The sequence below is a fragment of the Pteropus alecto genome, unplaced genomic scaffold (genome assembly GCF_000325575.1).
Source record: "Pteropus alecto unplaced genomic scaffold, ASM32557v1 scaffold160, whole genome shotgun sequence".
In the NCBI taxonomy this organism is placed as follows: Eukaryota; Metazoa; Chordata; class Mammalia; order Chiroptera; family Pteropodidae; genus Pteropus; species Pteropus alecto.
Genome location: NW_006429864.1, coordinates 125,425 through 141,102, shown reverse-complemented (window position 1 = coordinate 141,102; position 15,678 = coordinate 125,425). Strand labels below are relative to the sequence as shown.

Sequence of the window (15,678 nt, the reverse complement as noted above, 5' to 3'; positions counted from 1 at the left end):
GCTGAGCAGCTCGGGGCCATGAAGAAGAACGAAGCAAATGAGTGTGTCCAGTGGCTGATGCCCCTACTACATCTGCTACCTCTTCCCTCTTCCTAGCCATGCCCTGCTGGGTCCAGCTGGGCCCTGAAACGCAGGATCTGCCCAGGGCTGTGTCACACCACTGAGGCAGAAGATGGCAGGCTCCAAGAGGGAACCATGTGGGGGTCAGGAAGCATACTCACCAATTTTTTGTCCATTTTTGCTTTGATGTCTCTGGCAAGAGTGAAAAATGCCTGTGGAATAAGGATGTTGTTAGCATTCCAGCAGTGGAAAGCAGATGGGTACCCGCTGGTTCCTCAGCGCCCGTGTGGAATGGGACAGCGGGGTGGGCAAGGGTCTCACCTGTCCAGCCCTATCTCCCACCCCTGCCCACCAAGACCACCACTTCCCTGGAGCCCACAACCCTGGCAGGTGGGATCACCCTTGACTAGTCAGAGAGAAAACTGAGGCTCAGAGGGGCTAAGTGACTTGTCCCAAGGTGCCCAGTGGTTAAACAACCAATATGGAAGGATCCAGGAAGAGAACCCATCCCTCACTCCTGTCTGCCCGCTTTGCCCCTTTTTTGATGGTGGGGGACAGAGCAGAGTGAGACAAGCGGCTCTTTGGCCAAACAAGTTTCATTTTGGGTTCTTGCCAGGCGAAGGTGTGGAAAGGCCAGAATGGGGTGAAAAGGTCCTTTTAGGGATGGCAGAGGCTCGAGCTGGCCTGATCCCAGGCTGCTGCCTCTGTCACAGCCTCTTCACCCTTTCCTCCCTTCCCTCGTCTATTCTTTCAGCAAACACCCAGGTGACACAAAAAGTTCTGTCATGGAGTGGGGCTTAGGGTGCTGGGGATCCAAAGCAGTAGGCCTAAGGGTCTGGGAATGGTCGAGGCTCCCTTGGGGAAGGGCCACTTAGGCCGGGCCCTGATGGAAAAAGGGCTGTGAGGGAAGAGACTGTAAGCAAAGGCTTAGAGGTGGCCTGGCATGGACAGTGGTGGGCAAGGCCTGATCTGTGTGTGGCACAAATCAGTTGGGGCTGGCTAAAGAGGACCTCTTGAGCTAAGAGTAAGGGGTTAAGGCCAGGGGCAACATGGATAATCTGTTTTGGAAAGATCACTGGGGCGGTAGGATGGAGGGGAAGGTGGGTCGGCTGCAAGGCTGGCATCACCTATGGGGAGGAGAAGGCAGCCTGAACCAAGGCTTGGTCAGCACTCCCTACTCCATCTGGCCTCGTGACCAGGACCTGTCTGTGTGGGTGGCATGGCCAAGAGCACCAACGTGGAGCTGGGCCTGGGTAGCAGCCAGCTGGGACTCTCTGAGACTCAGTTTCAACATCTGCAAAACCTGCCTGCTTCCCAGGGCTCCCTGAGAGCCAGTGAGACAATGTCCTAGGTGTCTAACTGGGGGCCGAACCTGCTGACATCAGAATACGGGGGCAATTTACCCCCGGGCCACCGGGGCCTCACACACAGCCCTGCCCAGGAAGTGCCCGTTGGACAAATGGCAGATAGAGCAGCCCAGAGCCTGTGGCCAGTCCCTGTGGCAGAGCCTCTCTGGAGGGTGCAACCAGACCCTCAGGCCGAAGGGGCCGATGCTGTGGTCCTGGGACTCACGTTCTCCACGTTGATGTTGGCTTTCGCGCTGGTCTCCATGAACTTAATTCCATAGTCCAGAGCCAGCTGCGAGGAAGGGAGACACACATGTGCACATGTCAGCCACCAGGCGCCCCTGACCCCCAGGAAGCACCCTAAAGGGGGAACAGTGATGGGGGAAGGGCCCAGGGCTGTGGATTTGTTCCAAGTCACCCGTGGATAGCAGGTGGCAACTGTCCCTGGCAAGCGGGTGGAGAAGGCCTGGCTCAAACCACGGTTTTATCCTCTGCTCCCTGTGGCCTCAATGGGTCTGCTGAGGCATCAGGTAGGAACCCATAGAAGATGGCCTAGAAGCCCTCCATGCTCGCAGTCTTTAGCCTGAAGCCCGCGGGGCGTGTTTCCCACTCTCTCTTCCCATGCACATGCCTCACTGGGCAATTGACTTGTTCCTGTTTGCCTGGCAAAGTCCCTCATCCCAAGACCCTCAGTCTTGGACAAGCAAGGATGGTGGGTCACCTTATGTTCATGAAGATTCTAAGGGGTTCTTCCCCAAAGCTGGTCTTCTCATCAGTGAGCAATTAGGATGGCCTTCATGCAGGGAACCCCCAAATCCTGAGGTCCCTCTGCCCTGAGGTGCCTGGCAGCACCAGGCCTAAGTTAGCCATCATGCTCACCTTCTCTCCCCGTTCCTTGGACACTTGTCTCTTGTCGTTCACGTCACACTTGTTCCCAAGTATCATCTTTTCGACGTCTGCAGAAGCATGCTGGGGGGAGGGAGCACACAGGGGAGGTGAGAAGCTGGTCAGGGTGGCCCACAGGCCAGTTCGCAGCCTGACCCCCAAAATCAGAGTGGTGGAGTCAGGATTGCTAAGTACACCCCCTGTGCAGATGACTGGCTGAAGCTCAGAGAGGCTGAGTGGCCTGTTCGATGTCACACAGCCAACGCCAGGATCAAGTCCAGGGTTCTGGCTGCTTCTATGCCCAAGCACACACATTCTGGCTGCTGAAGATGGCTTCTCTACGTTCTGCGTCACACAGGCTCCTGGGTCTGTCCCTGGGATCCTGGTGAGGTCTATGGGAGGTTCCCCAACTCCTCACTCTTTTTTTTTGGCTCCTGTCCTGGAAGCTCCTGCCTTGCTCCAGCTCACTCTTTTTGGGCTCCGAAAATGGGCCGTGCCTGGGGTGGTGACAAGCCTGGGTTCTTTGCCATCCCTTGGCATTCACTTAACTTTGCCCTCACACCTGAAAATGGTGCCTTTGTCCTATCTGCCCTGTCTCAGTGCAGTGGCCCTGGCTTCCTGAAGGCCTCTGGCACCAGACAGGACCTTCTTCTTCCTATAGCTCCGACCTGTTTTCACTGAAATGCCCTGCATGGCTCTGTGCCTAACCTCCTACCAGCTGGAGGGCCCTCTTGCCTGTTGGCCAGAAACAGAGCTTCCACAAAGACACCATGAATGTGGGCAGTTCCTCCTCTTCAGCCAGGTGAAGCCCCCTGCCAGCAAATTTAGGGCCATCAGGGAGGTGGCCCGGTGCTACTGCCTATAATCCTTGGGCCAACGGTGAGTGACATGCCGTGGCTGCCCAGGAGGGGAAAGTCCTCTGGCCGCACCTCAGACCCGATGCCCCACCTGGTGAGTCACCAAAAGCTGCAAGCTCCATCATCCAGGAAGACGTTGGGGGTGAGGTAAGCTCTTTGGGGAGCAGGAAGGTGAGGACACTGGCTTGGGGATGGGGGGTGGAACTGGCCACCTCCCCCGCCTCCAGGGTTCAAGGTCTCTTCACAGCCAGCTGTGGTACAAGTGCTGCTGCCCTGAATACGGGGACCTCACACCAGCTCACACCCCACTCTACTGTGGCTCAAAGTACACCTGGCACAGCTTCTCACCACACCCTCCAAATACAAGGGTTATGCCAATTCTAAAACCTTCCTTTTCTAGAAAGCACCAAATGTTCACGGTGACCAAGAGCTTGAGTATCACCTCTCTTTCAACCAAGACATTGCCAAACCCAACAGCCCAGTCGGGGAAATGGGCTCTCAGAGCCACTCTGTGACGAGGCCAGGCCAGCGTGGTCTCCGGTGCCAACCACCTGGGTTTCAGTCTCCACTCCAGCTGTGTCCCTAGCTATGTGATCCTGGGCAAATTCCTTGTGGGTGTCTCTGTGCCTCAGTGACCTCATCTGTAAACCAGGGGGCTCCAGGGTGAGAACCAAGGAGAAGACAGGTGGGACATTCTTGTGTGTAAATGGGGCCTGCAAGCTTTACCTCCTCAATGTTCCGAATCCAGTTCCGGATGTTGTCAAAGGACTTCTCATTGGTGATGTCGTAGACCAGCATGATGCCCTGAGGAGGAGACAGAGACGTGCTCTAGACAAGCTGTGAGCTCTCTGAGGGAGAGCTCAGTGCACGGGGGTCATGGGACCTGGACATAACACCCCTCCCCGAACTTCCCCCTCTCCATCCCTGGGGCTCTTCTTTTGCTGGGCTCCAGCGCCAGCCTCTCCCTGGTCTCCCAGGCTCCAGTACTGCCCCCTCAGCCACTGAGGTGACCTTTCATCCCACAGACCAGGCCCCACCACACCCATGCTGACAATGGCCTTGCTGGCTCCCCACTGCAGGCAGGATAAATACGGCCCACACACCCTGGCAGCCCTGGGTCCTGCCAACCTCCCAGTCTCATGTCCTGCAGATCCCCGACTTGGACGCTGTGTTCCACAGCCCTGGCGCCCGCTGTGCTTCCCCCCAACATCAACCCTCGGCTGTGCTTAGCTTCTTCCACACCCTCACTCACCTCCCGTCCTGGCCCAAGTCACTTCCTGGGCTTGGCCAGTGCTGCTTCCTCTGGGTGCCCTAGCCTGTCCCTCGTCTGGCACTTACTGTATGCCAGGCATTCCAGTGGGGTCTCCTTGAAGCCTCACAGGCCCAGGTCAGGTGGTCCCACCACCCCCACTCTGCAACACTGAGGCCTCTGTGGTTCCATAACCAATATGTGAGCACTGGGGTATGGACCCTGGGTCCCAAGAGTGCTGCAGAATGACTCTGCCTCCACCTGAGCCCATGATCTTACCATCACTGTGAGAGGCAAATACCACCGTTTGTTAGAGAGTTAACTGAGGTACAGAGAGAAGTGACCTTTCAGAGGCAAGGCCAGGTGGGGCTAACCCTGGAGGAGCTGATGACACTGGCTCCTGTAGGGAACCTCCCTGGGCCCCCTTAGGACCAAGCAATGCTCAGGGCCACCCCTAGAATCTTGAGGGGTGCCCACAGTGAGCCCACCTATAGCACCACTGCAAGCTCCCTGTGCGGCCCAGCACCTGGGCTCTAAGGCACATGGCCCCAGCCATCCTGCCCAGGTGTAGCTTACTCCATTCCCTCACGCCGCCCACTCGTGCAGCCCAGCCCTTTGTCCACAACCTCTAGTGTGGCTGAGACCTTGTCTCTGAAGTTGCCTGAGTTTGCAGAGTAAGAACATGGGCCGTGTGCACTGGGCAGAGAATCACAGGGGTGAGGGTGTGTGACAACACCATGGAGACAGGGCAAGAAAACCACAGTACTTCCAAATCCCCACTGTGACCCTAAGGATACACATGGTGGCTTTACAACCCGCCACGGCCACAATCCCTCAAAAATACGCCATCTGGGACCCTCATTCAGGGGTCTCCTGGGGAGACTTAATAAAGACTGCTGACAGGAGGCCTCAGAGGTTTCAGTGGCCACGATGTCTGCCTCACTCCGGCCAAGGCCAGCACAAGCAGAGAACACTGGTGGGCAGACTCCATTAGTCAAACATAGGGCCTCTGCTTAGCAGCTGCCCTCCCGCAACCAGGGGCAAGATGCCACAGGACTGCCTTTCACCCCTTTATCTAGGGACTGGCCCCTCTGATGGCCTAGGATTCCCACTGTCATCACTAAATTGGCAGCATGTGCCAGGATTCCAAGGTCCTAGATTTTTACTTATGGGGGTGGGGCAGTGGATAGAGCTCTCTATCAGGAAAGAGCAGAAGTACCTAGAAAACATAGTGTCACCTATTCCAGGTCCTCCCTGAAACTCTCTTCAGGGTTCCCAGTGATCATTTCTCGGCCCCCATCTGGGCACAGCTCCCATAGCCGTTTCTCAGCTCAGAAGGGGAGACCAGACATCAAATGCTCTCATATTTGAGACTCCACGGTTTAGTACCACACAGAGATGATGATGATGGCAATGTTCTCTGCACTGTCCTGTGAGGTCACTGATGGCCACACACAGCTCTAGGGCACCTGAAATGCAGTTGGTGAGACTGTGGGACTGAATTTCCTATTTTAACTGACTTAAATTCAAATAGCTAGTGTCTTCTAAACGGGTCAGTGCAGGTCTAGGAGGACCACAAGACACAATCGTCTTGGGACTGAACAAGGTCTTACAGATGGCTCAGTCCAACCTGGTCAGGAGTGGGCTGAAGATATGGGCACTGGAGAGAGCCCGCTAGGACCAACCCAGATGTGTACCCTCTGTGTGAACTTAAGCCGGGTGCGGAATGGCACTGAGCTTCAGCTTCCTCTCTGTGTGATGGGGATAACTGTGGCACCCAAGCTCAGGGGTGTCTGGATTTTGGCCAAAACCTGGTGTTGTCACACCCCCTCACCCCCATGATTCTCTGGCACACGGAAGTGCTTGGTGAATGGGGTGTGTGTGTGTGGGGTACATTTAGGCTAGGAGGGAGAGAGAGATGGGGTCTACCTGACGCCACATAGCAGAAGCTCCCCCAGGACTCCAGTGCCCTAAGCGCCCCGCCTCACCAGAGCACAGCAAGATGAAGAGAAAATTAGTAAATTAATTTTAATGAGGAGCGCTAAGGTTGCAACCCTTGTGATTGAGTTTCTATTATGTTTCAGACGCCGTGTGGGTCACTAAATACTTAATGTCTCCATTCATTTCTGCTGTCCACCAGCATTTCCTGAGTTCCTACCACATACTTCTAGCACAGTCCCAGGCACAGGGCATGTGGCAGTAACCAAGATGTGGTCCTGGCCTCACAAACCTTATGGCCTAGTGGAGAAAACAGGTGTCTCTACAGTTAAATGATGGGGTGTGCCATGGAAAGGGCGTGCCATGGAAAGGGCAGGGTGGGGTGGGATCTGGAAACGGGGAGATGACCATCTATCTTCCCGGGTGCTTGGAATATAGTCCTGTTCTCTGTTCCACCTTCCAAATAAAGAGACGGAGCTCAGAGGGTGACCAAGGGTGCTAAGCCAGGTTTTGGGGAGTCTGTGTCTGCTCCCTCTGGCCTAAGCGGCCCACTTTACATATACTTCACACATGCACGACCTGCTCAGGGCCCTCAAGGGCAGGCTTTGACCTGTTTTAGGTCTCCCTCTGCATCTAGTTCAAGCCTGGCCTGGAGAAGGTGCTCAGTAAAAATATTTGAGGGATAACGAACCAGTCTCCCGATCACGTCACCCTGCCTCAGGCCCACACAACAAATGTTAACAGCCAACAGCCCAGAACAAGTAAGCTCCTGGACCATCTTCAACTTTTCGGTAGCAAATTCCACAGAGACTGACGCAGGCCACATGAATGCTCCTAGGTGTTGGGGCATGCCATCTCTGATTTCACTGACCTCACCTGGAAGAACTGGCTTCCTGTGTCTTCCTTCATCTCCAAAGAATGAGGTTTCCTTAAACCCTGCATTGTCTCTTAAGCCAGAAGGCGATGTATGTATGGGGGGGAGAAGCACACAGCCATTTCCTAAAACTAACCCAAGACCAAAGACTCCCCGAGGAGCCAGAGCACGAGGCTCCTCAGAAACGGCCAGGTTTCGGTATCCAAGCAGTGATGTTCATTTTGACTTAAAAACAAAAGCACCAATCCATACCATCGCGCCCCTGTAGTAGGCTGTTGTGATCGTCCGAAACCGTTCCTGGCCAGCTGTGTCCCTAAAGCCAAGAAGTAGAAGGGATATTAGCAACACCATAACAGTGGGAACAAGGGGCATCTACTTGGGATGGACACGCCGCTTTCTCACGGGTCATCTCTGATTCGTTGTCCTGCTGTCGGCAGCACCCCCTACTCTCCTTATTCTTACAGAAAAGAAAAATGTGGCTCAGACAGGTCGAGTACCTACTGATGGCTCCTAGCTGGGGACACGACAAATCCACCCTCTTCCTGGGGATTCTCCCTGGAGTTTCTGGGTCACAGAAGAGCCACAGTCAGACGTTATTATTTGTAAAGTTCTGAGGTCACACATGTAGAAGGGGATGGTCATGTGGCATGGGAACACAGTTCTCACTGGTGGGCTGAGCTGGTGACTTCAGCAAGGACTCAGAGAGTACTTTTATGCCATTGGTGGAGGCCAGGGGGAAAGTCCTTCCTTGGTATGGAGGGGACACCTGGGTAAAACAGGTCCATGCCCAGCCTAGCTCCTAGCACAAAGGGCAGTCAGTGCTTGGCTTAAAGGTGACTTAACAGATTGGCAGCAGGGCCATATCTTTTGTTTCCGGGCCCAAGGCTCTTCCTGCAACTCTGCACTGGGAGGGTTCTGCAAGTCTGGACTGTACAGAATGCCTCACTTGAAGATAAGGTGCCTTTCTAACACCAATAGCAGGCAATATTCATAGTTACGATCATTTTATTCTCAACCATGGCCTAGTCTATAAGAGTTTTAAAAGTCTCTAACCCCACTGAGACTAAGAGCAAGAGCAGGAAGACAGGAGAAAAGGAAAGAGAAACTGCTCGCTGGTACAGTGTCACTTTGGACTTGGGCACCGAGGCTACTGGGGAGCCAAGATTGGAAGTGGAGGAACTTGTGTGGTTTGTAACTTACAAGGCAGTAACTTATATGCCTTGTCCATCCTACAGAGCTCCCAGGCAGCCAGAGCCGACTGACTGGGAGCTCTGAAGGATGGACAAGGCATTAGGCCTCATTCAGATTTTGGTTCTGAAATCAGATTCAGAAGTGAACACCACTGAAGTTGAGGAGGCCCAAGAAGCAAACTGGGATGATGCTCATGCTCTAAGACTCGGGGGGGTCAGCTGCAGTGGGAAGTGGGTGGCTTTGCAGCCCATTTCATGGTGCTCCCTCTCACTCGCACCTACAGGCGCTTGCCTGGATGGGAGGGATGGTGCTATCCTCCCAAATACTACTTCTCTATTTTGCTCGGGGCTCATGCTTCCTTGCAAGTGATGTGGCTGTAGGGCGGGACTCCCCTACATCTGACCGTCTGAGCTCAGCCTGAGCTCCAGAGCCGTGGGCTGCAGACCAGTTAGCATCAGTGTCAGGGACTCACACTTCTCCAATTTTATGTAGCACAGAAGCTAGCCCCAGGTGAGCAAAATGGAAACGAGTCTCATCACTGGGCTTGCCTCAGCTTATTTTCGGTTCTGGGGTTTCAGGTCTGCATGTTAGGAAGTGAGGCCTGGGCTGCCCCAGGAGAGAAAAGAGGAAGCGATGTCGGTCTTCCTCAGCGAGCTGACAGGCTCAGAAGGAAATGCCAGCTGGGGCATCTCACCGTCCTAGCAGCCACCACTGCCAGGCTCAAAGGGCCCTCTCCAAGTTTAATAGGAGTAGGCCACTCTAAAGCCCAGACCCAGGCTGTGCCCACATCAAAACAATGAGCTGAGGACTTGTAGCTACGTCCCTGGAAGGTACTGACACAGACTCTAGGTCCTAGCAGCTAGCACAGCATAGTTCCTGGGCTTCTGAAAGTATCTGGGCAAGGCACAAAAAGATGGAGGCTGTGGTCATGGGGACGGGGAGAGGGCACCAGGGGCTTCTGCTCAAGCACTCGCTAGGTGAAGGCACCGACAAAGGCAGTGACTCTTACCATATCTGTAGTTTAATTCTCTTGCCATCAAGCTCTATAGTCCTAATTTTAAAGTCAATTCCTGAAAAAAAGAAAAAAAAAAGACACATCACTGTCAGCCCCATTTCCCAAGCTGTGTCTGAGGAGGGTGCTGCCAACATGTGCAGGTTACAGCTGCCATGGATTATGGAGCACCTGGCTGGCACTGGGCATGTGGGATCTTGGAATCCGCACAACAAATGTGGAGTGACCAGGAAAACTTTCTCTTCTCATGGAAGGGGAAGCTGAGGCTCAGAGGGCAGACAGGAGCTGCCTGGAGTGAAGCTAGCGGAGCTGACGGGCAAACCTAGGTAGCTCAGGTGCCAAAGCTTTGCTCTCTCCCCACCCCAAGAGGCACCCTCATGGAGTGGGCCCAGCAGAGCCCTTTGCAGGCCAGAAAGCCACGCTTCCCGCCACCCTGCCCTGGCCCTCCAAGCACACAGGACGCTAGGCCTCAAGACGCCGCTGATGCAGGTAGGTCTCCGGCTTTGCACATACTATTCCTTCCCACCTTGCCCACCTGTCAGCCTGGCAAACTTCTCTCTCTTTTAAGAGCTGCTCGAAGGTCACCTCCCAAGAAGCCTTCCTGACCCCACTCTCCTCTCTCCCAGCCACCAGTTTTAGTCCCCTTCCCCAGGACCAGAGTGACCTCTCAGCCTCCAGAGCTGCTCTCCACGCTTCCACGATTGCTCCCTCAGTCCCCTCCCCACGCTTCCAAAACACACGCTCGACCATGTCACAAAGCTAACTTCTGTTCCAGACCTTTCAAGTGTGCCCATCAGCGGATGAATGGATAAACAAAATGTGGATACCATGGAGTATTATTCAGCCATGAAAAGGAATGAAGCACTGACATACGCTACAACATGGATGAACCTTGAAAACATCATGCTGAGTGAGAGAAGCCAGACACAAAAGGCAATAACGTGTATGATTCCATTTACATGAACTGTCTAGAACAAGCAAATCCAGAGAGACAAAAAGATTAGCAGTTTCCAGGGGCTGCAGGAGGAATGAGATGGGATGGTGGGGTGGGGTGGTATAACTAAGGGGTTTGCAGTTTCTTTTTGGCATAATGAAAACGTTCTAGAATCAATGGTAGTGATAGTTGCACAACTCTATTAATATACTCAAAGCCACCAAATTGCACACTTTAAATGCATAGGTTATATGGCTTGTGAATTACATCTCAATAAAACTGTTATAAAAACTCAAAACACCTTCCCATGGCTTCCCACCATCTCCTCGGCCCCAGAATAAAGTGAAAACAACTGCCTGTGTGCTCCATGGTCCTGCCTAATCTGGTCAACTGTCAGCACCCACAGCTCATGCCCCACCCTTTGGCCATGCCTTGGCCACCCTGCCCACATGGCTGTTTCCTAACCATCTCAAGCACGCTTCGGCCTCAGGCTTTCATGCTTGCTCTTCCTGCTCTTGGAATGTTCTTTTCTTCCATGGTCACCTGGCTCTCGCCTCACTTTACTCAGGTCCCTGGTTCAAGTCACCTCCTCCTTGTCATCTTCATTCTTTCCCTCTACGTACTTTTTCTTCTTCATGCACTTTTCCCTGACATTGTCTATTTGGTTACTTGCTCCATGAATGTTAGGAGCAAAACTTGATCAGAATGGCCTGTGTGAAGGGAAGACAGCCAAACCCAGGCTCTGCCCCTGGGGTTTTGTTCTAAATCACTGTTGTGCTTGAGGCTCAGGCTTAGCTTGACCCCTCAGAACCCATGATGGCGATGCTAATTCTGTCCCTGCCTGCCTCAGGAGCTGTCCTGGAGACCACAAAGAATATAAGCCTGCACTTGAATTGTGCCCACTAGACCATAAGCTCCAAGAGGGCAGGGACTCAGAAGTTTTACGGTCACATATCCAGTGACTAAGCACTGCAGGGGCTGAATACCTATTTTCTAGAAGCCAACTGCCCAGTCATGCACACACATTTTGCTACAGGCCTCGTTACAATTCTGCTTCCCTGATTCATCGGAGTCATCTCTGCAGCCCCTATACCAAGGTGGAAAACTGGCACACAGCAGGCATTATTTTTAAAGATGGCTAAATGAAAGAATTAAGAGCAACGGGATCTACGTGGTGATGCATGGTTTACAAAGTGCTTTCACCTACGTCACCCATCCCCCTGAAGGAATGAATGAATAGGGCCCTGAGGAAGCGGTGAGCGCCAAGCCAGGCTGGAGAAAACCAATTCTGGGAGCCACAAGGCCAAGTTCACACCACAAACAATCAATAGAGCTTATAGAAACAGGCTTTGGCAAAACATAACCCGGGCAGAAAATGAACAGCCACTTAATCCCTGATCTATAAAGAAAACCCAGAGGCACACTCAGTGCCAATGGAGAATCCTCTTTATGCATTAAGTTGTATTTCAGGACAAAGCAGCCGAGTGTCTCCTCTTCCTAAATCATCCCCTACCTCCTGTCACATATCCCCAGGGACCTATGAAATCAAAAAGCACCATTCAATCAGCAGAGCCCCACAACATCACTCTGCCCTGTTCTCCTTCGGAATTTCATTAACACACCAAATTTAATTAGGAAATGTAAACTTTACAAGACCTAAGAGTTATGAGGCTATAACTTTAAAGTCAAGGTGAATTAAACTTTCCTAGAAGACAGAGGCCTGCAGGAAGGCTACAAGTGTTATGAGACCAATACGACGTGGGTGGGAGGGATCCTGGGTTCAAGTGCCACCTTCACCTCCCTAGGTGACCTTGTCCAAGTCATGTCCTATGCTGCAAGTGGAGGCCAGCCTCCTTGGAGCCCTAAATGCCAGTCTGAATTTTAGAGTCAAGAATCAGAAATCAAACCAAAAACTCACCCTTGAATTGATCCCGCTAGTACTTGTGCTGAACAGGAAGATCCTGATGCCGAGAAACTGAGATGTGAGTTGAGACCCATAGCCTGCCAAGTGTTAACATCATTTCCTGATTGGTGGGGACACAGGGTTATCCAAAAGTTTGACCTTGGAGTTGGGTAGGGGAAGGAATCAGAATCACCTGTGCCCTGGGGAGGAATGCTATTATTACAGGAGCCATTCTGCTTTCTCTAGATGGCCCCTGGCAGTGGTGACAACCTCCTGTTCCTTACACAGTTCTGATCCTCAACCACCCAAGGCACTGGGCAAAGCAGAGAGCGCCACTCCTAAACTAAAGAAACAGGGCTCAGAAAGGTGAAGTGACTGTTCAAGGGTGAACAACGGCTGGAAATCAGGCATGACGATGTCTTCTACTTTGCACCTGGCACCTAATTGTTTTGCAAAGTGCAGCTCCTGAAGGGCAGTCAGCAGCTCATCACAGAGTTCAGGAGATAACTTCATGGGGTTTAACTTACACAGGGGTAAGGCAGAGCCTGTTCTCTAGATTTTCTCCATTCAGAATCAATTCCTGGGCTTGGCAACAGTTTTCCCACTTCCCCACTGCAGAGCAAAGAGCAAAGCTGCATAGATCGGTGTTACTCTCAGGCCGAACCTTTCACGTGCGCAAGAGCTGTTTCTGTGGCGTGGAGAAAAGTCAGCTCCACTTTTGTGGCAGTCAGAACTGAAAAGCAACAAGCCAATTCTGTTCAACCACAATGTGGGCTGGTCTTGCGGGAAAGGCTGTTCTGCAAAGTGACAACCAGTGTCCTGGGCCTTGTCTGGGCCTCGCGATAGGGAAGTCAGGGAGGTCTGTGGCAGCAACTGATTCTGGTTTCCCACTGAAGCTTTTATCTGGCACCTCTTTGAGGATGACAAGTCCCCGGGAAGGCTGTTGTCACTTGCCACTGCTGTGACCCTCAAGTGGGATGGAAGGCAGGGCAGAGAAAGGTTCTGGACTTCCTCTCACCATTCCTTCTAGAGGATATTCACCCATGGGGGAAACAGGGTCAGGGAGAAGAAGCTTAAGCCCTGATTATTCCTGAGGAAAGAGGCAGGAGAGGTCTGGATTAGAGGCCTGGCTCCAAGGTGGATCTGCTTTGCTTGTCCTGTGCTCCCACTTTCTGGGATAGCTGCGCCTTAAGTTTGGGGGTAAGATACACATGGTTTCAAATCCTGTCTCTGCCACCTGCAGACTGTATGTCCTTGGGCAAGTTCAACCCTCCCTGAGCCTCAAGTTCCTCATCTGTGAGATGGGCTCACAAAGACCTAACACAAAGAACTGGAGTGTAATAATACACATATAGTGTCTGGCACACAGTAAATTCTCAGTAAGGTCAGATGTCACGGGCCTTTTCCCACGGTCAATTCCCCGTGTCTGTTTCACTTCTGCAAGACGACGACCCCCAAAATAGCTTCAAGGGCTGCTGTGAGGACAGAACGAGATGACAGGCGCCAAGACCTGAGCCCAGGACATATAGTCCCTGAAGAGCGACTGAGGATTGGGGCCTCAGTCTCCTGATCTGCAAAATGGGCACTTGGTTTCCCCCAGATGGCCCAGGAACCCCGAACTCCGGTGAAGGCGGCTGCTCTTGTCCCCTCCGACCCTCTCGACCCTCTCGGATTCCTGGGTCCGTCCAACCCGGCTGCTCCCTCAGCCCCAGTCCCTCAAGGACGCGCCCAGCCTCGGCCTCCGGCGACCCCGGCCGCTCCCCGGCCCCGCTACCTATGGTGGAGATGAAAGTGGAGTTGAAGGCGTCCTCGGAGAAGCGGAACAGGACACAGGTCTTCCCCACCCCCGAGTCCCCGATCAGCAGCAGCTTGAACAGGTAATCGTAGGTCTTCGCCATATTACACTCTCTCCCCGACGGGAAGTGTAGCCAGCGCCTCGCCACTGGTTGCTGCCCCCGTCCATCAGCGCCCATTCCGCCTCCCATTGGCTCCCCGCCCACGGCGCGTCACCGAGGCCGACGCCCGACCCCGCGCCCCGCCCGTCGCGGGGAGACCTGGGGAAGGGGCGAACGGGGAGCGGAGCCGGAAGCGGCCCATGAGCGCAGTTCATTGGCCGAGGCTCGGGACAGGGCGGGCTACGATTGGCCAGCTGTAAGGAGTAGAGGGGCTTCAAATGAAGACCAGGGCAGGGGGCGTGCACCCCGTGTCCCCGCCTTCTTCCTCTGACTCTGGGGAGGTCCCGCCCCGCCACCCGAGGGGAGGTGGAGCGCGAGGAGCGACGCCAACGGCTCCGCGCGCCCGCAGCCCGGGGGCGGGATCTGAGCAGCGTGCGCACGCGCGCCGGGGAGTCCGTTAGGCGCCAGCAGAGGGCGCGCGCGCTTGGAGTGTGTGGTGCCCGCCTCTCGGCCACGCAGGCTCAGTATCCGCCAGCGCGAGCGCGGGAAGGCGCTGTGCTTTTGGTGGTATCGTCAAGAGGCCTCCGCGTCAGGCCTGGGTAAGGAGAAGAGAGGAGCGTAGGGGACTCGTCACAGTAGAAGCGAGGTTCCCCCAAAACGATCTCCGGGATCTCAACGCCGGCCTGGGGACCTATTTAGATACCCAGATACAACTGACCCCACCACCTGCGTGCGCCGAGACGATTCAGAACACGTCCTCGGACCTAATTATAGGTTGTCTAGACCACTTTCTGCCTTCAGTTCTTCCCCTGGAACCTCGCCTGTACCAACCCACTCAGCCCTCAGTGGCTTGGAACCAGCCGAGGGAGTTAGGATAGTGAGAATTACAAGTAACATTTAGGAACATTGGTTATGTGCCCGCCAGTGGTGTCAACACTCAGGAAAAAAAAAACAGAATATTTAGTCCTACTGAGGTAGGTATTACTGTTTAACCACGATTTATAGTGAGAAAACCGAGGCCAGAGAGTCTAAAGTAAACTTTCCCAGACACCGAAGTGGGAAGTTGGGTTTCGAATTCAGACCAACAAGCTTCAGAGGCCAATGTCTTGATCACGGTTTCCTGCTTCTTAGAGATGGGCCAAACCCTCTGGGCCATCAGACACCTAGAGGCTGGCCCAGGCTGTTCCAAGATAGTTCTGAGGCTCCCCTCCCTTCCACTTCAGCCCATTCCGTTAATCTGTTTAGGAAAAGCTTCAGCTAGAACCATAGACCACGTTGTAGGTTTCAGCCTCCTTGGTATTTGATGCTATTGACCACATATCCTGGCAATTCTTTTTCTTGGCACTCTCATTTTATTTGCCCCTTTCTTCACTTGCCACCTACACCTCCCCTTCTCTGGGTGCTGCTTCTCAGATTCTTTTGCAGTCTTTTGGGGGCTTCTGCTTGTCCCCTAAGCGTCCGTGTTCCCCATGGTTCTTCCTGTCTCTATTCAAACTTTAGAGTGAACTTACTTCCTGTGGCTTCTAGTATCCCC

General features: G+C 53.6%; 1 protein-coding gene across 1 annotated transcript in view; it reads right to left on the bottom strand.

The window, feature by feature from the left end:
• Positions 1 to 14,360, bottom strand: part of RAB8A (RAB8A, member RAS oncogene family) — a 19,247-nt gene extending 4,887 nt beyond the window's left edge. The window contains exons 1-7 of the mRNA XM_006904243.3: positions 14,024 to 14,360; positions 9,410 to 9,470; positions 7,462 to 7,522; positions 3,875 to 3,952; positions 2,286 to 2,375; positions 1,633 to 1,698; positions 222 to 272 (exon numbers count right to left, since the gene is read on the bottom strand). Of these exons, the coding sequence (XP_006904305.1) occupies positions 222 to 272; positions 1,633 to 1,698; positions 2,286 to 2,375; positions 3,875 to 3,952; positions 7,462 to 7,522; positions 9,410 to 9,470; positions 14,024 to 14,234 (618 nt within the window). The 5' untranslated portion in view covers positions 14,235 to 14,360. The remainder of the gene's footprint in view (positions 1 to 221; positions 273 to 1,632; positions 1,699 to 2,285; positions 2,376 to 3,874; positions 3,953 to 7,461; positions 7,523 to 9,409; positions 9,471 to 14,023) is intronic.
• Between the last annotated feature and the right edge of the window lie 1,318 nt (positions 14,361 to 15,678).